The sequence below is a fragment of the Macaca thibetana genome, chromosome 5, assembly GCF_024542745.1.
Source record: "Macaca thibetana thibetana isolate TM-01 chromosome 5, ASM2454274v1, whole genome shotgun sequence".
Lineage (NCBI taxonomy): Eukaryota > Metazoa > Chordata > Mammalia > Primates > Cercopithecidae > Macaca > Macaca thibetana.
The window spans coordinates 4,532,422-4,555,178 of record NC_065582.1 but is presented as its reverse complement, the minus strand read 5'-3'; the positions used below and the strand labels follow the sequence as shown (position 1 = coordinate 4,555,178).

The 22,757-nt window shown below is 39.6% G+C and overlaps 1 protein-coding gene across 3 annotated transcripts in view; it reads right to left on the bottom strand.

The window, feature by feature from the left end:
• Positions 1-15,366: 15,366 nt before the first annotated feature.
• Positions 15,367-22,757, bottom strand: part of PDLIM3 (PDZ and LIM domain 3) — a 214,851-nt gene continuing 207,460 nt past the window's right edge. For 2 of the 3 annotated variants that reach the window (XM_050792600.1, XM_050792601.1), the window contains exons 5-7: positions 19,753-19,883; positions 17,761-17,872; positions 15,367-16,093 (exon numbers count right to left, since the gene is read on the bottom strand). In XM_050792600.1, coding sequence (XP_050648557.1) covers positions 15,904-16,093; positions 17,761-17,872; positions 19,753-19,883 — 433 coding nt within the window. In that variant the 3' untranslated portion in view covers positions 15,367-15,903. Of the gene's footprint in view, positions 16,094-17,760; positions 17,873-19,752; positions 19,884-21,474; positions 21,739-22,757 lie in introns of all 3 variants that reach the window. The other variant, XM_050792599.1, reaches the window with a different exon arrangement.

Below are 22,757 nucleotides of genomic sequence, written 5' to 3'. Positions count from 1 at the left end.
TGGGCAATCACTAACCTAGTTTCAGTGTCTATGGATTTGCCTATTCTAGACGTTTCCTATGAACAAAGCTATGCAACATATGGCCTTTGTGTCTGGATTCTTTAACATATTATTTTCAAGGTTCATCCATGTGGTAGCATCTATCAGTACTTCATTCCTTTTTATGGCTGAATCATATTCCACTGTATAGATTGGCCACATTTTGTTTATCTGTTCATCAGTTAGTGGACCTGGAGGTTATTTCCACTGTTTGGATGTTATGACTCGTGCTGTTGCGAACATTTGTGTACAAGTTCTGTATGGACATATGTTTTCATTTTTCTTTATTGTATACTAGACATCAAAAAATTGGATCACATAGGTGACTCAATGTTTAACATTTTGAGGAACTGCCAAAATATTTTCCAAAGCAGGTATGCCATTTTACATTTGTACCAGTAATGGTATGGGTTTATTCTGAGTGTATTCTATTCCATTGATTTATATGTTTATCCTTATGCCAATTCTAGGTGTCTTGATTACCATAGTAAGTTTTAAAATCTAGAAGTATGAATCTCCAAATTTGTTCTTCTCTTTCCAGATTGTTGTGGCTCCTACTAGATCCCTTGCATTTCCATATGAATTTTAGGGTTATCTTGTCCATTTCTGCAAAAATGGCAGCTGGAATTTTGAGAGAGACTACATTGAATCTGTGCCTCAAATTAGGAGTATGGCGACCCTAACAATAGTAAGTCTTGTAATACATGCATACAGTGTCTTTTCATTTAAGTCTTCATTAATTTCTTTCAATGATGATTTGTAGTTTTAGTGTACAAGTATTGCGTTTCTTTTTAAAATTTAGTCCTAGGTATTTTATTCTTGTTACTTTGTAAATAAAGCCAATTTCTTAATTTCAGTATCAGATTATTCATTATGAAGTATTGACTTTTTGTATGTCGATAGTGTATTCTGCAACCTTGTTGAATTCATTTATTAGCTCTAATAAGTTGTGTGTGTGTGTGTGTTTTTTTTTCTTTTTTCTTTTTTTTTTTTTTTTTGAGATGGAGTTTCACACCATGCATGCCACCACGCCTAGCTAATTTTTTTGGTATTTTTAGTAGAGATGGGGTTTCACCATGTTGGCCAGGATGGTCTCAATCTCTTGACCTTGTGATCTGCCTGCCTTGGCCTCCTAAAGTGCTGGGATTACAGGCACGAGCCACCATGCCCAGTCTGTTGGGTGGTATTTTCTATAGTTGTCTTTTGGGTCTAGCTGACATGTAGAGTTGTTAACGTTCTGTATTTCCACGTTGATCTCTTCAGTTGTTCACTGCATTATTGAAAGTGGAGTACTGAAGTCTTAAAGTGTAATTGTTGAATTGTCTTCCTTCAAGTCTGTCAGTTTTTGCTTCACTTATTTCAGGGCTCTGTTGTTTGGTGCAATATGTTTATAATTGTTATATCTTTTTGATGTACTTACTCTTTTATCATTAAAATGTCTTTTTTTTTTTTTGTCTTTAGTAACAATTTTTTTTCTAAACACTTGTTTTATCTGGTATTATTATAACCCTCCAGCTCTCTTTTGGTTACCATTGCATGCTATATCTTTTTTTTCAATGTATTTGTGTCTTTAAATCTAAAATGTGTCTCCCACAGGCAGCAAATAGCTGAATCATGTTATGTAAACCCATTGTGCCAATCTCTGCCTTTTAATTGAAGTGTTTAACCCATTTACATTTAATATAACTACTGATAAAGTAGGATTTAGTTCTGCCATTTGCTGTTTTTCTATATCTTATGCCTTAATTTTCAATTCCCTTCATTACTGCCTTATTTTGTGTTAAATAGTGTTGTTTATACATATGTTCTGGTATACCATCTTAATTCCCTTAAGAGATACATTTGGGAAATTTGGGGAAGTCATGTATGTATGTATGTATGTATGTATGTATGTATGTATGTATCTATCTATCTATCTATCTATCTATCTATCTATCTACTATCTATCTTTTCCCTTAGTAGTTGCCCTGAGGATTATAATTAACATCTTAATTTATAATAATGTAGTTTATATTAATAACAAGTTAATTTCAATTATCTACAAAATTTTGCTTCAATATAGTTTTGTTCTCTTTAACCTCCTTTATGCTATTATTGTTATACAAGTTACATATATTTGTTACTGTTGTATAAATTGCTTCTATGTAATTACATCTACGTCTGTGTGACCATCAATGTAGATTTATTTTATATATAGCAGATTTATTTATTTATTTTATCTACAATGTAGATTATTTTATATATATAAAATATATATTTTATTTTTAAATTTAAATTTAATTAATTATTATTATTTTTTTCTGAGACAGAGTCTTACTCTATCACCCAGGCTGGAGTGCAGTGGCACAATCTCGGCTCACTACAGCCTTTGCCTCCTGGGCTCAAGTGATTCTTGTGCCTCAGCCTTTTGAGTAGCTGGGATTACAGGCATTCACCACTGCACCCAGATAAATTTTTGTATTTTTAGTAGAGACAGAGTTTCACCATTTTACCTAGGCTGGTCTCGAACTCCTGAGCTCAGCTTATTTGCCCACTTTGGCCTCCCAAAGTGCTAGAGTTACAGGTGTGAGCCACCACACCTGGCCTTAAATATATATAATATAAATCTACATTTATATATATGTGTGTGCATAGACATATAATAAATCTACATTTATATGTGTGTGTATGTATATTTATGTATGTGTGTATATATACACACATAAATGTAGATTTATTTTATTTATATTATATATATATGTATTTCTTTTTTTAAGAGGACAAGGCCTTGTTCTGTTGCCCAGGCTGGAGTGCAGTGGTACAATCATAGCTCATTGCAACCTTGAACTCCTGGGTTCAAGCAATACTCCCACCTCAGCCTCCCAAGTAGCTAGGACTACAGGAAGATGCCATCATGCCTGAATAATTAATTTTTTTTTTTTTTTTTTTTTTTTGTGGACAGGGGTCTCACTATGTCATCAAGTCTGGTTACAAACTCCTGGCATCAAGTGATCCTCCCACCTCAGCCTCCCAAAATGCTGGGACTACAAGCTTGAGCCACCATGCCCAGTCTATAATTATCTATTTATGTGGTTGTCTTTTAAGTCTCAGAGGAGAAGAAAGGGGTTACTCTATATATGTGTGTGTGTGTGTGTAGATGTATATTTACACTCTTTTTTATATTTACTTATGTGTACTTTTACCAGTGCTGTTTTATTTAATAATATGGATTTGAGTCACTGTCCAGTGTCTTTTTATTTCAACTGCATATACACTCTTTAGTATTTCTTGGAAGACAGATCTATTAGCAACAAATTCTGTTGGTTTTTGTTTATCTGGGAATATTTTAATTTTTGTTTATCTGGGAATGTTTTAATTTCACTTTCCTTTCTAAGGGATAGCTTTGTTGGTTATAGACTCCTGAGTTGGCAATCCTTTTCTTTCAGCGTTTTGAATACATCATCCCACTGCCTCTGCCTCCATGGTTTTTGATGGGAAATCAGCTCGTACTCTCATTGAGGATCCTTTGTACATTATGTGTTGCTTCTCTCTTGATCTTTCAAGATTCTCTCTTTTGTCTTTGGCTTTAAACAGTTTGATTATGATGTGTCTAAGTGTGGATCTCTTTGGGTTTATCCCATTTGGAGTTTGTCACAGTAGGCTGCTGGTTTTAATAATGAATGAGGGCTTTTGGTTTTCAAAGCTGTCATGGAGTTGGAGCTCAGGAAATAGGACTGGGGAAGCTATTAGGTTGGGGCAAAAGTAACCACGGTTTTGGACTGTGAATTTTAAGTCATTATAACTAGGTTAAAAACATCTTTATTAATCAAAACAGGGACCATTACAATCAACACATTTTTGCCTATGAGAAATAAGTTTTTATTCCTGTAGTTAAATATCCATGTTTTGGGATTTGATGAACTCTTGGAAAGAATTTTCTGCATCCTGCTGGTTGTGGAAGCATTTTCCCTGCAAAAAGTTGTCGAGATACTTGAAGTGGTGGTCGGTTGGTGAGAGGTCAGGTGAATATGGTGGATGAGGCAAAACTTTTCAGCCCAATTTGTTCAACTTTTGAAGTGTTGGTTGTGCGATGTGTGGTTGGGCGTTATTGTGGAGAAGAATTGGGCCCTTTCTGTTGACCAATGCTGGCTGCAGGAATTATAGTTCTCCATGCATCTCACTGATTTGCTGAGCATACTTCTCAGATGTAATGGTTTTGTCAGGATTCAGAAAGCTGTAGTGGATCACACCAGCAGCACACCACCAGCCAGTGACCATGATCTTTTTTTGGTACAAGTTTGGCTTTGGGAAGTGCTTTGGAGCTTCTTCTTGGCCCACCCACTGGGCTGGTTGTCGTATAAAGTGTACTTTTTGTTACACATCACAGTCTGAAACAGCTCGTTATTGTGTAGAATAAGAGAAGATGACACTTCAAAATGACGATTTAAAAAAAAAATTTCACTCAGTTCATGAGGCACCCACTTATGTAGCTTTTTCACCTTCTAATTTGCTTCAAATGCTGAAAGACCGTAGAATGGTCACTGTTGAGTTATTTGGTGACTTCTTGTGTAGGTAAGAGGATCAGCTTCAATGATTGCTCTCAACTGGTTGTTGTCAGCTTCTGATAGCCTGCCACTATGCTGCTCATCTTCGAGGCTCTCGTCTCCTTTACAAAACTTCTTGAACCACCACTGTACTGTTCCTGGGCCAAATGCATTGTTAATGTTGTGAGTTGTCTCTGTCTTTATGACCCATTTGGAACTTGAATAAAAACCTTGCTTGAATTTGCTTTTTGTCTAACATCATTTCCATAGTCTAAAATAAATAGCAAGTAATAAGTCATTAACAAAAAAGCATAGTGAGAAATGCCCATTAAAATGATGTATAACATAACCACATTTATTTGAGAATGTATTCCAACATCAAATGGCAAATTCCAACAATGAGAAAACTGCAATTACGTTTGCACCAACCTAACAAAACACCCAGAGCTCACTGCTCTTACCAAGATTCTGCTGTTTTTATTAAATGAATGCTCCCTGGATTATTGCAAGATGTGGGTTAATTTCCAGATGTGTGAAAAAGTTGATTCTGACAATTGTGCTGTTGTTCTAGTCATTTTTATGGAGAAGAGAATTTTCAGAGGTCCTTACTCTGCCATTTATGTTGATGTCACCTAATAATGTTAACTTCTGGACCCAAATAATTCACCCATCCACAAATGCTTTTTCCACCTAAAATGATTAGAAGTTCTGCTAAATCTGTTGTCCAGCTTTCCAGCCTGCCTGTTTTCTGTTCCTTGTAAAAGAACACAAGACTAGGAATTCTCAAAATAACATTTTTGAGACAGACCACCATGCTTTATCAAACACAGTGACGTGTGGTAGTTTTCAGGTTGTAACTTTTCTTCATTTTTCTTAGCTTAACAAGAGATCCATACTCAGTTTCTGATCTAGGTACAAAATGACAAGTAAGGGGAAACTTTTAGGTTCTTGTCCAAACAAAACCCAGGCTTACACAATCCAGGTGACTGGGTAAAGGGCCCTGCGCTGATCTTCAGGCATTGTGTCTGATGCTTTCGTTGTTTCTCGCCCATGATCAAGGACAATTTAAAGTCAATTGGCTCCACAATTAATATTTTTAGTTATTTGCAGGAATTCCATTTCCACGTCTGGCTCACTCACTCTGTGGCAAACCTGGAAATTCTTAAATAACTGCAAAGACATCCTTATTCAGGGTCTCACCGTCTTTGGGTTTCAGGTGTACGGTAGGCCTAGGTCCCTAGCACTTGTGGAAGCATACAAATTACATTTTATACATGTGTGCCCTGTCTTCTTCCCTTAACCCCTTACTATTGCCCTGAGGAGCCATCGTCAGGTCATTTCCTTATCTAGAACAATTCCGTCTAATCACCTTCAAGGACAAGAAGTTCTCAATGATGGCGATACACTTCAGAGGATTATTTGCCTCTGTGTTGTGGCTGTCACAGGGATGGGAGGTCTATTGGGATTTAGTGCAATTGGACCGGGGGTATGAAACGATCTGTAATGTGCCAAACAGTTCTACATATTGAGGAATTCTCCTGTATTGACCGGATGCAGTGGCTCATGACTGTAATCCCAGCACTTTGGAAGGCTGAAGTGGGAGGATTGCTTGAGCAAACTGTGGCAATATAGCAAGGCTTCGTCTCTACAAAAAAATATAAACATTAACCAGGCACGGTGGCACGTGCCTGTAGTCCCAGCTACACAGGAGGCTGAAGTGAGAGGATCAGTTGAGCCTACAAGGTTGAGGCTGCACAGTGAGCTGTGATTGTGCCCCTGCACTCCGGCCTGGGTGACAGAGTGAGACCCTGTCTCAGAAAAAAAAAAAAAAAAAAAAAAGAAAAATTCTTCTGCATTGCTTGCACATTTAATGGTCTTGCCAGATATTCATGTAGGTGAAAAACCTGCTTATAATTACATGATTATAAAAACGAATCTATTTTCCTTGTAAAATGCAAAATGATTTTGTAATGTTTAATATAAATAGAAGGTGTTATGACTGCAACTGCCATGTAAATTAATAGATTGTTTGAAAAAACTTTGTTCACAACTTAATCAAGTCACCAAAAGCAACACTTCTTAGGTGTCTGACGGGCCAATATAATGCACTCACATTAGTCTGCATTCATACTGATGAATTCCTATTGTCTTCTGTTATAGCTATGCCCACATACATAAATATTAGTCTGCATTCGTAGCTACTGCATTCATGCTGATTAATTCCTATTATCTTCTGTTATAGCTATGCCCACATACCTAAATATTAAAATATACATTTTTTATGATAAATTCATTTCTTTTTATTTCTCCAATTATTTCACTTACATTATGTTGATAAAAAACGAAGAAGAAACCCACTGTGGCAGTTACAGAGTGCAATTCCTGATTTTTCAGTTTTCTTTGCCTGACAAACACTAATTCATTTTAGTTTTAGTAGTTAATAAGCGTAAATGTAGTCCGCAAGGTGTTTTTTCTTGCTCTTCTAGTAGACTGAAATAATTACACTTGTCTTTTTACCCTGCGCCTGATCTGTTGGCTAACTAGGGATCTCCAGTGGAGACATAGTTGCATTTTCTCTCTATTTTATCCGAAGATTTGTAATTGGCAGCCCACATTCCACCAAGTGCTCTTTCCTCACCGAGCACCTCTCACTGATCTTGACGCATTGGCGGCATGAACACGTTCTCTCCCTTACAGAAAACTTAGGAGTTAGGGGAAACGTGACATCAAAAGATCATCTACTTGTCTGGTTCTTCTTTGGAAAAGTAATTTTCCATACGTGGTGGTTCATAGGCAAATCTTTGGCTGTAGAACTCCTCTCCCAACAACAGGTTTCTTTAAAACTAAGTTCAGTTGGTAGAATTTTTTTGTCTTTGTATTCCCCAGACAGCGGCTCCATTCATAGACTGCGAAGTCAAAATTGTGACGTGTGTGCAAAATGCAAAGGATCATTATATTTGTGTTTTTTTTTTTTTGTAGTCTTGGGTGATAATTTAGTCATCATCAGTATTATAATCTTTGAAGGTGAAGATGTTAAAATAACTAGTGTGCACACCAGTGTTCATAGCAGCATTGGTCAAAATGGTTAGAATGTGGAAAAAAACTAAAATTCCATCAATAAATGAATGGATTAAAACATATGGTACATATACATATATATGCAATAAAATGAAATACTATTCAACCTTAAAAAGGAGTGAAATTCTGACACATGCTGCATAGATAAAACTTGAAAACACTCTGCCAAGTGAAAGAAAGCAGACACAAAAGGATAAATACTGTTCGGTTCCACTGATATGAGGTACCTCAGGTAGGCATAGCCATAGTCATAGCGTATAATAGAGGTTACCAGGGACTGAAAGTAAGGGGACTGGGGAATTATTGTTTAATGGGCACAGAGTTTCTGTTTGGGGATGATGAAAAAGTTCTAGAAATGGATATTGATGATGGTTGCACAACATCATGAAAGTCATTAATACCATTGAATCATATACTTAAAAATGGTAAATTTCATGTTATGTATATTTTAGCACAATAAGAGAACACAAAGAAAAATAAATTATAAACCTAGTATGCTTTACTGATTTAAATATTCTTCACAAATGAAACTGAAATGAACGTTTTTCAGTACTAGAATAGAGAAAATCTGTGACCTGCAGGTCTGCACTAAAGAACAATTAAAGTCGCCGGGTGCGGTGGCTCACACCTGTAATCCCAGCACTTTGGGAGGCCAAGGTGGGCCTATCCCAAGGTCAGGAGATCAAGACCATCCTGGCTAACACGGTGACACCGCGTTTCTACTGAAAATACAAAAAATTAGCCAGGCATGGTGGCAGGTGTCTGTAGTCCCAGCTACTTGGGAGGCTGAAGCGGGAGAATGGTATAAACCCGGGAGGCAGAGCTTGCAGACAGCCAAGATCGCACCACTGCACTCCAGCCTGGGGGTCCATCTCAAAAAAAAAAAAAAAAAAGAACAACTAAAGGGAGTTTTAAAGGAAGATGGAAATGTAGACATGCAGAAAGGAATGAAGAGCAATGGAAAGCATAAGTGTGTGTGTAAGGAACTGTCACAGAAGAAATATAAATATAAACATTTAAATATAAAAAATATAAAACATATTTATAAAAATATAAATATTTATTAAAAACATGAAGTTCAAAACCAGGCAATACTGGTTTATGGTGTTAGAAGTTAGCATAGTGGAAAACTTTGGAGATGATGGGATGTTAATAAAAGGGAGAGGGAGGAAGGGGGTTCGAGAGCTAGCTGTCTTCTCTTTCCTCATCACTTGGCAGTTACAGGGGTTTATTCACTTCGTGAGTAAATTCACTGTGCTGCAAGCACACTCAGTGTGTGTGCGCTTTTCTGCATGTGTGTCATGTTTTAATAAAAAGTTTTAAAAAATGGAATGGAATTGTTATTTGATCAAATAACTCTCAAAACCTGTCCTAACTACATTACGATGGATGAGCCAGCTGAATCTTCAGGTGTGATCCATCGCAATTGACTATTGTTAAGCGGAGTGAGGTGCCAGCTGCTCCAAAGCTGCACTTCTTGATAGCTGTGAACACCATGAGTGTACACTGGAGAGCACATATTAGAACATGCTATTGTTCCCAAGCCATCATGAGGACGTACACTTGGCGTGTTTCTACCTGGGATGACACATGTATACACATCTATTACCACATGCTTTCTGATCTTCCGTGTGTTGAAATAACTTGCATTACTCAGAAAAGGATATCAATTTCTGGTGTCATCTGGAAGGTTAAATAGAGTAAAGTCAAATAGCTGAATTGCGTATTGAACCTGTGATTAATTTTGTTCCTGTTCATAATAATGAGGTCATTTGAGAGCCACCTAATGGCCTGCCACCAGCCAACTAATTGTCTAGAATTCCTACCATTGAAGACATTCTTGTCCACGAAAGGACTGTCTCTGGAACAAAATGCAAATATCTGACGTAAATGAGAGCAATAGAAAATTATTAGGCCGGGTGCGGTGGTTCACGCCTGTAATCACAGCACTTTGGGAGGGTGAGGCAGGTGGATCAGCTGACGTCAGGAGTTCAAGACCAGTGTGACCAACAAGGTGAAACCTCGTCTCTACTAAAAATACAAAAATTAGGCGGGTGTGGTGGTGCTCCCCTGTAATCTCAGCTACTTAGGAAGCTGAGGCAGGAGAATCACTTGAACTAGGGAGGCAGAAGTTGCGGTGAGCAGAGATTGCGCCACTGCACTCCAGCCTGGGTGACAGAGTGAGATTCCATCTCAAAAGAAAAAAAAAAAAAGAAAATTAGTAGTACTCATTAGCATGCTTTAGTCTATCAGCATAGCTGACAGAGCAAGCATTAATCGGAGGAATTGCTATCAGGATCAAGTATATTCATGAGGTGGAATAAAAGGTCTGCAGGATGAAGCAGTGCTCTAGAAGGGTGATGGCTGGGAGCTTTGGGAACTCAGAGAGCGGTCACGGGGGCCCTAGATGTAAGAAGAGGTAGGCTGAGCAACACGGAAGGAAGTGGTGTCTGGGGCATAATTGCGCACAGTGCAGGCTCCAGCACGTGACACTATTACATATCCTCAGGGCCTGAATGGACCACAGATATGTGCTCACCTCGGTGCCTGTACCCATTGGTCACACACACACTTGTGCTTTTCAACTCAGACACCTCAGAAGATGAGGTGGAATAGGAATTTGGTCTCCTGAGAGGTAGTTCTCGAACTCACAACATAATTTTGCTCTTGGTACAGAAATGGATAACCTGTGTATCCTTCTTCACAAGATTAATAATCAAATAAATGAATGGAGTAATTTTCATCCTAAAGTAAACATTTGGTATTTAATATAATCTTTATTTAAAATCTATTTATGCATTTGCCATACTTACCGATGCAGTAGCAACTAGGTTTTCGATCTTGTATTATTTTTTGAATAATTTGGAGAATGGAACTGTGCTTTGGGTTTTCATGAATTATGACATGCTGACATTTCTTGGACATTCTCTGCACACTGAGACAAAGTTTTCAGGGATTTAAAAAGCTAATGTTCATATCTAATTTTATGTGTGTTTTTTTTTTTAAATGAGACAGAGTCTTGCTCTGTGGCCCAGGCTGGAGTGCAGTGGCCTGATCTCCGCTCACTGCAAGCTCCGCCTCCCAGGTTCCCGCCATTCTCCTGTCTCAGCCACCCGAGTAGCTGGGACTTCAGGTGCGGCCACCACGCCTGGCTAATTTTTGTATTTTTAGTAGAGACGAGGTTTCACTGTGTTAGTCAGGATGGTCTCGATCTCCTGACCTTGTGATCCGCCTGCCTCAGCCTCCCAAAGTGCTGGGATTACAGGCGTGAGCCACCTCGCCAGGCCTAATTTTATTTTATTTTTTTTATGAATGATGGATAATATTACTAAGAAATCTGAAAGTAATTTCAACAAGATAACCACTTCTTATAGGTACTTTGTTTCCAAATCAACCACACATAACATTCTAATTAGCTTTAAAACATCAATTTGTAGACTGGGCTCGGTGGCTCACGCCTGTAATCCCAGCACTTTGTAAGGCTGAGGAGGGCGGATTACCTGAGGTCAGGGGTTTGAGACCAGCCTGGTCAACGTGGTGAAACAACCATCTCTGCTAAAAATACAAAAATTAGCCGGGTGTGGTGGCACACGCCTGTAGTCCCAGCTGCTCGGGAGGCTGAGACAGGAGAATTGCTAGAGCCCAATAGGCAGAGGTTGCAGGGAGCTGAGATCTCACCAAGAGGCAGAGGTTGCAGTGAGATGAGATCATACCACTGCACTCCAGCCTGGGTGACAGAGTGAGACTCTGTCTCAAACAAACAAAAAAACAAAAAGGGGCCGGGTGTGGTGGTTCATGCCTGTAATCCCAGCACTTTGGGAAGCCGAGGCAGGAGGATCACCACAGGTCAGGAGTTCAAAACCAGGCTGGCCAACATGGTGAAACCGTGTCTCTACTAGAAATACAAAAATTAACCAGGAGTGGTGGCGCACGCCTATAATCCCAGCTACTCAGGAGGCTGAGGCAGGAGAATGGCTTGAGCCCAGGAGGCTGAGGTTGCAGTGAGGTGAGATCATGCCATTGCACTCCAGCCAGGGTGACAAGAGTGAAACTCTCAAAAAAAAAAAAAAAAAAAAAAAAGAAAGAAAAAAGTCAACTTGTGAATATAGATGAAATATTTAAAAATCTATTTTGTTATGTGTAGCTTTCAACATCTTTCCATAGGTGCTCAATAAATATTTATTGAGTGCTCTCCAAAATGAATAGACACCTGAGAGATTATCTTGAAATAATCATATAGATCAGGCAAATGGTTTATTTACTTGAATTATCTGAATGCCTTCATTCTTTCTTCAGTCTTCTTTTTTTATGCTTTAGATACAATTGGAAGAGCATAAATTTTAAAAAGAACATTAGGTCACCATGACATGATAATAGAGAGTAATTGTTACAAGTAGCAGTTTTTCTTAGGACTGAAATTAGATCTGCTCAAAGGACAACTTGGCAAACTTTTGCAACTAAAGTTGTTGATAGAAGAAACCGTAAAGCTCCATTCTACTTAGCTTGGAGTGTTCCTGTGCTGGGCAGTTGGTGAGCTTTATCACCTGTAGAGTTGGGTAAACTGTTTGTGGCTCACATTAACCATTAAGCTTTACTTTATGCTGCTTACACGGCTGCAAAAATATGTGACAACTAGAATTGTTTTCATTCAATCAGTCTCCCTATTGGCAGACAGTGGAGTAGCTCTATATTATGTTTCCTCTGAAAAATATAGCAATTTAATTAATAATGCATCCAAAGTTCATAGGCACCCAATTCTTAATCATAGATCATTTCATTGATCATTCTTAGCTTTCATAAGCTTATAAATCTAAACACAGTGGCTAGTCTGTTTTGTAAGAAAATGATTTTCTGTGAGCTAAATCAAAACTGGTTGGCATTATTTTTCATGGCATGAATTTCTATATAGGATTCCTGGTGAATTCATTATTGAAAAACAGAATGCTAGCATGGGGGAAATATTGCTTTTGCATTTGTTTGCATTTTTAGAGTTTTAATTTTTTTCAACATGCCTGTTTTCATTCTGTACTTTATATATTAAAAATAATGTTCACTTAGTATTCATTTCTGTTTTAATTCTGTATGTAATTCCTCTACATGTTTACATTTCGAGATTTAATTGTCAAAAGAATGACTTTTCTTCAAAGTAATGAGCATGCAATTTTAGGACCTGCCTTAGTTACACAGTCTAAATTATCAAATTTAAGCCATATCTCTCTCAAACTTCAGATTAGAACATACTACATTTTGTTACTATAAAAAGCTTCTTATTAAACATTTGAACTTAAGCAGTTTATTATACACTCTATGACATAAAATATAAATTTAAGGAAAATGCTAATATCTAACAATGTAGATGCATGTACAATATAATGTCTAATGTACACTTTTCTCATGGATCTTTCTTTTTTTTTTTTTTTTTTTTGAGACGGAGTCTCCTTCTGTCACCCAGGCTGGAGAGCAGTGACATGCTTTTGGCTCACTGCAACCTCCACCTCCCGGTTTCAAGCAATTCTCTGCCTCAGCCTCCCGAGTAGCTGGTCTTACAGGCGCCTGCCACCAGGCCTGGCTAATTTTTTTGTATTTTTAGTAGAGACGGGGTTTCACCATCTTCACCAGGCTGGTCTTGAACTCCTGACCTCGTGATCCACCCACCTCGGCCTCCCAAAGTGCTGGGATTACAGGCATGAGTCACTGTGCCCGGCCGAATCTTTCATTGTTAATCTACCCTCTTTGCAGGATGGTACACATACCATCAACTGTGCTTCCATCTTCCAATTGGGAGATGCTCTGTTTTACCTTTTCCAGATAGTACCTAGCAGGGGGACCCTGTTGGGCAGAGGTCCCCAACCTTTTTGGTACCAGGGACCAGTTTCGTGGAAGAGAATTTTCCACAGATGGGGGCAGTAGGGGATGGTTTGGGGATGATTCAAGTGCATTATGTTTATTGTGCATTTTATTTCTATTATGATTACATTGTAATATATAATGAAATAATTATACAACTCACCATCATATAGAATGAGTGGGAGCCTATGCTTGTTTTCCTGCAACTAGATGGTCCCATCTAGGGGTGATGGAGACAGGAACAGATCATCAGGCATTAGAGTCTCATAAGGAGCGCACAGTTTAGATCCCTCGCATGCGCAGCTCACGACAGGGTTCATGCTCCTCTGAGAATCTAGTGCTGCCTCTGATCCGACAGGAGGTGGAGCTCAGGTGGCAATGCGAGCAATGGGAGCGGCTGTAAATACAGATGAAGCTTTGCTCGCTAGCCCGCTGCTCACCTCCTGCTGTGCGGCCTGGTTGCTAAAAGGCCACAGACCATCTGAGGCCACACAGGGGTTTGGGGACCCCTGCTCAAGGGAATAAGTGCTTCTGAAACAGCTTCTACTCAGCTCTCCTTATGGTAGTCGCACCTTTATCCTCGGGTCCAGAAATGCCAGGTGCTGCCCATTGCCATGCCTTTTAAGATTCTAAAGAGTAAATTGGGTTGGTTTATGGTTTTCTCCATTGCTACTTTGAGTTTTAAGTTTCTCAGGTTTTTGAAGTCAGTTACCATTCATTTGCTTTCTAAACTTTTCAGTTTATCTCCTTCCCAGAACAAAATGTTTGAAAATGACTGTTGAACAAACATGTATTTTGGATACATTCATTTCTTTGATCTCAAAAGTCTGTTTTATTTTTTAAATAGCTGTTAGTGAATGCATTTGTTGGCACAGGAGTTGCAATGTCAAATGCCTACAGGCGCCAGGCACGTGTTTTGGCTCCTCTCACGTGGTCAAAATCCTGAACAGGTCAGGGTCAGAAAGAGTCAGTTAAGTTTGGGAGAATCCCAGAGCAATAAAACTTGTGTCCCGTTTGGGACCTTATGGGAGGAGAACACGTGTTCCAGGCCAGACAGCAGCTGCGGTGGGGTAGAGATGACCATGTGACACAAGGTAGTGAGACAGAGGGTCTGAGGGTCTTCACCCTGCTGGTTCCCCATGGTTTGAACCTGAGGGAACAGTTTCAGAAGTTCCTGTATGTCCCCAATGGGGAACATGGAAAGTAGGTGAGAGATGCAAGTCAGGGGCATTCCCCTGTGGCCACCCTGCGTGAGAGGCAAGGTAACACGGTGCAGAGCCTGCAAGGTAGGCTGCCTGCTCCAGGGCCAGGCGGAGTGCATGTCTCAGACAGATGATCCGTGACTCCAGGAAAGCTGAGCTGAGAGTTTTGGAGGTGGCAGTGGAGGTGGGATTATTGCCTGGCCCCAACTATGTCAAGAAAACAGACCACAGATCACAAGTGAAACCAAGGATTTCAACAGTGGATACAAGCAGGACCCCAGGAGACCAGCACCCCCTGCCCTCCTTAGGAAGTCCTCTAAACTGTTTCCTCCTGGAGATGCCATCTTGGGAAGAGGAGGTGGTGAACCATTGAGCCTGAGAAACAGCCGTGATGGACTTTGAACCTTCAATCTGACTATTGATCTGAAAGAGATATTTAAATTGAAAGAGACTCTGTTGAAGCAAGTGAAACTTTTAATTTGAAAGACTGAATTACCTTTAGCAAATTTCAGTGCTTCGCCTATCATCAGAAATTTTGTGCTCATAAGAGTAATGAGAAGAAACCACATTTATCTTAAAATATTTATTAGTGTACATGTTAAAATATGATTGGGTTCTCTCATTGAAATGTTGATTTTATTTGAATTCAATGAATGCCACTTCATTAGGTATTTTTAAAATCTTTTATGTATTTATTATGTTTGTTGCATCCAGTGGCATAATTGTTTGAATATAAAACTAAAGAAATTCAGGGACTTTCTCCCTAACATGCACTGTAATCGTTAAAACAGAAACAGACAACTGCAGATTATGTTAGAATACAAGATTGTTATTTGGTATTTACCACAATTGCAAAATCAACTTGTCAAGGAAAGACAATTAGACTTCTTCAAATATCTTGATGTTTACATGTTTGATGGCTGTAATATACATGTAAATTGTGGAGTATGACATACAAAAAATTATTGCTTTAAATATCATTATTGCTAGCCCCAGACAAAAAGGGTTGCAAAACATAGCGAAGTGTATGTTTTTGTCACATAGCAGGCGTTTGCCTCCCATTCCTTTTCCTCAATAAGCAATAGGATAAAGGTCTAAAGCCTTGACTTCAGATTTGGAGCTGACAATCTGCACAATCCTTCTGCCCAAAGCCATGGACGTCTTCCTGTGTAAGTGTGCGTGGGTGCGTGCGTGCGTGCCCCGCCTGCAGAGACTTAAGCTTTGGGATACAGAGTGACCGTGTCGTAGCCCTCTGGGGGCTTCGTACGGGCTCTTGCATGGGTTTCGCAGTACAGCTCCCCTTCGATGAAGAAGTAGCCCTTTTGCTTGAGGTTGAGGTTGCAGTCAGCACACACGAAGCACTCAGGGTGCCGGTACTTATCCCGTGCCTTCACCACTGCACTGCTGTTGGGGAAGAAAATGAGCTCAAGTTAAAAAACCACAGAGCAAAAATTGAGACAAAGGCGAGAACCCAACAGAGAAGGCAGGTGTTCTCTATTTCACAGTCAGGAAACAATGGCCTCCAGCTGTAAAAACATGCACAGCCGTGAAACTGTATGTAATTGTCATGGAGATCTAGGATATCCACAACAAGCCATCCCATGTTTCTCTCTGGTGTTGACGTGGGACTATGTTCAGATTTTCAAAAGAGTCCTTAATAGAAAATTTGTAGGATGCTACTTCATGATCTTTCCTCATCATTTCTTTGAAGAGGGAGACATGATGGAGACAAGACCAACCCCTCTGCAAAAAATTCTGCTTTTGACGGAGTGGTCATCTACCCAATGAACAGAGTCTCTCTGATTGCTTTCCATCTGGGTGGTCCAGCCTTTATTCAATGGAGCAAGAGAAAACAGATCAAAGAGCAGAGGTGGAATTCCTTTGGGGTGGGTGGACTAGCTTCTACTGTGAACAGTTTACTCCAGCTTAGGCACTATGATTGCTTCTGGTAACGTCAGGCACTATTGTATTTTACTGAGGGCCTCTCTGCTCTGAGCTCCCTGCCCTGCTTTGACCTTTTGGTCCCATGTTCCTCCTCTTGCCCTAACCAGGTTTATCCCCCACTGCCCTCTTGGGATGTATCCTGGCTAACCGGACAGAGGACACATCAGTGTGTGAATTCATGGCAGGGGAATGGAATAATGGGATGGGGATGTGCCCACATGGCACGAATGCCATGAGGATGTCAGAATTATCTTGGTTGACTTGATCCTGAACTAGCAAGTGTGGTTATTTAAACATAAGGTCCCCACCGGGCGCGGCAGCTCACAACTGGAATCCCAGCACTTCGGGAGGCTGAGGCGGGCAAATCACCTGAAGTTAGGAGTTGGAGACCAGCCTGGCCAACATGGTGAAACCTCCTCTTACCAAAAATACAAAAATTAGCCAGGTGTGGTGGCGGGCACCTGTAATCCCAGCTACTGGGGAGGCTGAGGCAGGAGAATCACTTGAACCCGGGAGGCAGAGGTTGCAGTGAGCCAAGATTGCGCCACTGCACTGCAGCCTGGGTGACAAAGCAAGGCTCTGTCTCCAAATAAATAAATAAATAAATAAATAAATAAATAAATAAATATTTCTTTGTAATAGAAGCTGACAGTAGTTTTTCAATATTTTGTTTCAAAATCTGTGTAACTTAAACTGGGTAAAGATAATGTATTTTAATTAACATCCTCATGCTGCATTTGTTTCCCTGTGTTTATACAGAGGAGGATACTATGTATACTAAATGTATACACTTACTAAAGACTAGACATTAACAGGGGTGGGGGAGTTTAAAGTGAAGTCATGATTCTTAGAAGTGACTTTTCAACATACATTTGGGGTATTTTTTTTTTTTCATGAGAGTATTCTGAAATTGTAAGTCAAAATTGCTGATTCATATGATGTGACAATTTGGAGGTATATCTAAGGAGTGACAGTCACAATGTGTTAAATGTTGGGGACCTATGTTTCAAGTTGATGAACAGAAATTTGGTTTTCATAATTGCCTTTAGTCTATAAAGTCTTAAAGTAGAAGAAATGAACTGTTGCCAAGCGGTATTGTAAATTCCAGGGTTAGAAATGACACTTACACTATGCCACTCCCACATTTGTCACAGAGCGGCATCCTCTGTGCCCCGCCTGAACCACCATGGACTTTCGTCACCGGAGCTCTCACACTCCGCGTTCCAGCCGGACGGTCATCTGAAAAACAAAGCGTTTCCATGTATGGCTAGGGAACAGCTGGCTGCAGCTTGTGCTAAGCTTCTATTTTAAACTGTGCACTTTAGCCTTCAGTTGCATCTGCACTGTCATATTCCGAACAGGACTGATGCAATCATAAGGGACGTTGTTCTGAAATAGGGCATTACAGAATGGAATTAGAGAAAACATTTATTTTGTTGTTGTGGTTGGAGGCAACTGTTACAAAACGCTCAAAGGAGCGGAGGGCATTATTTTTTATTGTGGCAAAATATACATAAAATTTACCATTTTCACCATGTTTAGGGGTGCAATTCAGTGACATTAGGTACATTCGTAATGTTGTGCAAGCACTGTCCATATCCACCTCCGGAACCATTTCTTCACCTCCCAGAAACTGTACCCATTAAACGGTAACTCCCTGTGCTCCTGCTCACAGCCCCTGGTAACTTCTATTCTGTTTTCTGTCTCTTGGATTTGCCTGTTCTGGATCTTTCAAATAAATGGAATCATACAATATTTGCCTCTTTGTGTCTGGCTTCTTTCACTTCACATAGTGTTTTCAAAGTTCATTCATGGTGCACCATGTGTCAGAATTTAATTCCTTTTAAGACTGAAAAACATTTCATTGTATGTGCACACTACATTTTGCTTATCCATTCATCATTCGATGGACATTGGGTGAATTCCCTCTTTGGGCTACTGTGAATAAGATAAATGCTGGCATACAGGCCGGGCGCGGTGGCTCACGCCTGTAATCCCAGCACTCTGGGAGGCCGAGGCGGGTGGATCATGAGATCAGGAGTTCGAGACCAGCCTGGCCAAGAGGTAAAACCCCGTCTCTACTAAAAATACAAAAATTAGCCAGGCGTGGTGGCGGGTGCCTGTAATCCCAGCTACTCGGGAGGCTGAGGCAGGAGAATCACTTGAACCCATGAGGCAGAGGTTACAGTGAGCCAAGATGCACCACCCACTCTAGCCTGGGCAACAGAGCAAGACTCCGGCTCAAAAAAAGAAAAAGAATCTGTTTGAGTCCCTGCTTTCAAGTCTTTTGGGGTACATTCCTAGGAGTGGGGCTGCGGGATCACTAACTTTTCGAGGAGCTGCCATACTCCCCGAGGGTGGCTGCTCCCTGTTACCTTCCCCTCAGTAATGCACAGGGTTCCCATTTCTCCATATGCTCACCAATACTTGTTATTCTCCATGCTTTTTACAGTAGCCATCCTAATGGGACATTCTGCATTTTTGTGTGGCTTTTAAAGGACAGTCTATATCTTTTGGGCATGGAGAAGCATAGGTCAGGGCAGGAGCCCTGAAGATGACGGGAGTGGGCTGGAGACCTGGGTCTGCGGCTCACTGACTGTGTGGCCTTTCACAAGGCCACCTGCCCATCCCTCGCCTCTCATTTGCTAAGTAGGGCAAATAATAGGCTCACCTCCCCAAGTTCCTGTGAAGATTAAATGATAATGTGTGCAAAATACTTTTCATAGAACACGGAACATAGTCAGGGTTTGTTAGAGTGTTGTTTAGTTTTTGATGATGGTGATACTCCAGAGTGTGGGGGGAGGCTAAGAAGTTTGACAGTATTTGTTTAAAACAATATCTCATGACTTGTAAGCTGAGTTAGCCCTTGACAACCATTAATGCAATTTGTCTTTGGTGTCCTTTTATGACTTCAGTTGGTGGCTACTTGGACATGTCCCAGAATCTCCTTTTTTAAACTAGGCACCATCCATATCCTAACCTTCCGAGCAAAAATTCATTTGGCGCCCAATTAAAACCAAGGTTTAGACTTTCGTCCCGGTACGTTTGCTGTCCTCCCCGTCCCGCCGCCCGCAGTGGCCTCTATCAATACGTTTCAGCGGGTGTCAGCGGCTGCTCACCAGAGCCATCGTCCACCATTCCCTGGAGCACTCTGAAGGAGCCCGACTGGCGAGGCTGTGTGGGCTCATTCCGATTGTCGTGGAGCATCCGGTACACGTCCGACTCGGGGGGCACCGAGGCCGTGGGCTCGCTGAAACACAGGTACAGCGGGGAGCATCGTCAGGCGCTGGGAGGCACCAGACGTGCAAGAGGCCACAGACATCAATACTCAGCCATTACTCTATGCACAGCCACTCCTGAACAGAGGTCTAGTATTTTCAAGTGAATCTCTAGTATAGTTAAAAGCATAATGTGAATGCACAAGGCTGCCTTGGAAATGTCATCGAACAACAAATCGGGGAGTTGCATCCACACTCCTCCACTTGGCAAAATACTTTGGAAGGAAAGTAAAAGATAATTGTCAGGAAATAGTAATTAAGAAAAACAAGACTTGAGTCTGATGGATACATAATGATGGATGTGAACAAAATTAACTTTTCCCAGAGAAAAGGCAATATACACATGATGGAAAGTGCAGCAGTAAGGACCCAGTTAGATTACTCTCAGTCATCAAACTGTCAGTAAAATTCAGATTTACTTTTGATATTAAACAAAAAGTATATGGTTTAATATGTTTTTAGTTTTAAGGCTAATTTGTCAACCCCTGGAAATAATAAGGGTATCATTTTACTTGTAAATTCTAGAAATTTAACCTCTCAGGGTTTGAAAGCCTGTAATATAGAAACTTACATTTTTATATCTGCTGTAATTGACTGCACTGTCTTTTAAAAATAGCCACATTAAAGTTCATTTACAATAATGACAGCAGCTTTATTTTAACATGCTTTCTACAAATATATTCATAATGGACAATAAAGAATTTTATCATAATACTGTATGTTAAACACTAAAAACTTTATTATTTTATATCATTTTATTGCATTATCTAGAAAACATACTATCTAATATTTTTATTACCTATGTCATATTTGCAAATGGCTTTGAGATATCTTACACTATTATTAATTCAATGTGTTCATCCCAAGAGATAGCTTTGGGATATCACTATTTAACACTCTTAAGCATTATAATGAGTTAATTTATAAATAGTGATTCTGTAATAGTGAAAGAAGCATAAGATTTTATCCTATAATAAATCTTTTTAATCAAAATCTTTATGGCAAAAGTACTGTGAACAAAGAGTTATAACAAAGAAAAAATGAGTCAAAAAAGAGCAGCAAAAATTCAATATCTACATTAATAGCCTGAGGGTATTCACCCAAAAACCTTCACGTACAATAAACATTTTAAATGGGTAAATAGTGACCTCTCCACAAGCTCTATCAGAAGAGAAAAGAATCATCTCATAACACTCCTGTAAACCTCCCACCTCCTTCCTCATTTTTGATCCCCAAAGGACATACGGTATACTAGATTATAAATAACTTTGAGAAGTATTACACCACACATTTGTAAAGTACATTGTAGCTTTTGAGAGACATATACATTTGGTCCTTACAGCATTTCATTTTATTGCCATCTGACACATAAAGCTCTACTTAGATAATTCCCCAAATCACCTTTATCATCAAGCCTAGATATTTGCAATAAATCCTTAGTGTTTTTAAAAAGCTTTTCACATAGCTTTCTTTCCATTAAGACAATGTTAAAAGACACCCGTAAAGCTGACACTGCCCACGTGTTTAGTTAATATGCCCATGGTTCAAAAAGACTCGTATTACCTCATCAAAGGTGTTTCCCCTAGGGCTGTTGAAACCTGACCCTGAAGTGTTTCCATAATATTGTCATCTGAGTACAACTGCATAGGTGTATTAAACTGAGCATGTACAATCTTCACACCAGGAAGTTCCATTTCCAAAGGAATGTTAGGGGCCAGCTTAGCCGCCACTTTCAAGTCACCTGGGCAAATGGTACTAACAGTACTGACAGAAGAAGGGGTGCTGCGTCCACTGCCACAGTCAATGCCGGAGGGAGTACTGCATCCACTGTGTTAATGACCACGTTACACACAGATGGCACAGGGAGCCAGACAGTCCAGACAGAAGAACACAGAGAACAGGTACAGAGAGGTTAAAAGGAATTGAAGACAAAAGTGAGAGGTGAATTACATCAAAATAAAACCAAATCTTGATTTGTCACTAGAATTTGTTTAAAAAGGGAAGATGTTGAAAAATTCGTGATTGAAAAAAGTTTAATAAAATTAAAAGGTACAGGTGATACTGCATTTTTTGGCTCTGTTCTACGAGGCAATGTGTAAGTTGAGGGTTACATGTAGAAAAGTTGTATATGAAGTAAGTAGAAAATTTGCAGCTATCCTCACTTTTTAAAAATAGGCCAAAGACTTTAAAACTGGTCAATATCACAGACAAATGATGAAGGAAAATTACATTGGCTGGACATCCTTTTATATTTCTCAAGTGCAACATTTAAAATTCAAGTTTTAGTGAATACCGAACATGCAGCATGAAGATGAAATCACATATTTGGGCTCAACATTTCAAAATCAGAAGCATATTTCAGTAATACAGTTGAGCTTTAATTAAATAGTAATTGGTAACTTGCAGGTTTTATGGTAAAGATTATGTTTTAAGGCTATCTTGTAAATATTTTGTTACTATTTTAATATTTTCTATTTTTACTCTTTAATTCTGTGAGGAGTACACTTTAAGACAGCTGTTCAGTGGTTTAATACGAGCCCTAGAAAAAAACCAATAAATGCTTGTCACCTTGATATTAATGATTAGAGGAGAAATAAAGTGGGTCTTTCACTCTTTTGATGCTTATATTTCTTACATAGCTATTTTATGCACAATTTCAGAAGCACACATCTATCCCATGCATATTTCCCTTTTCTTTTTAAAGATGCATTTCAGGGACTTATTAAAACATCAAAGCCCAGTCATGCAACTAGAAGAACTAGGGAGATTTCACATTCTATTTGGAAACTGGATAGGGGTCAGTTAACAACTGACATGCTAGTGACTAAAAAGTCCATTTTCCCACG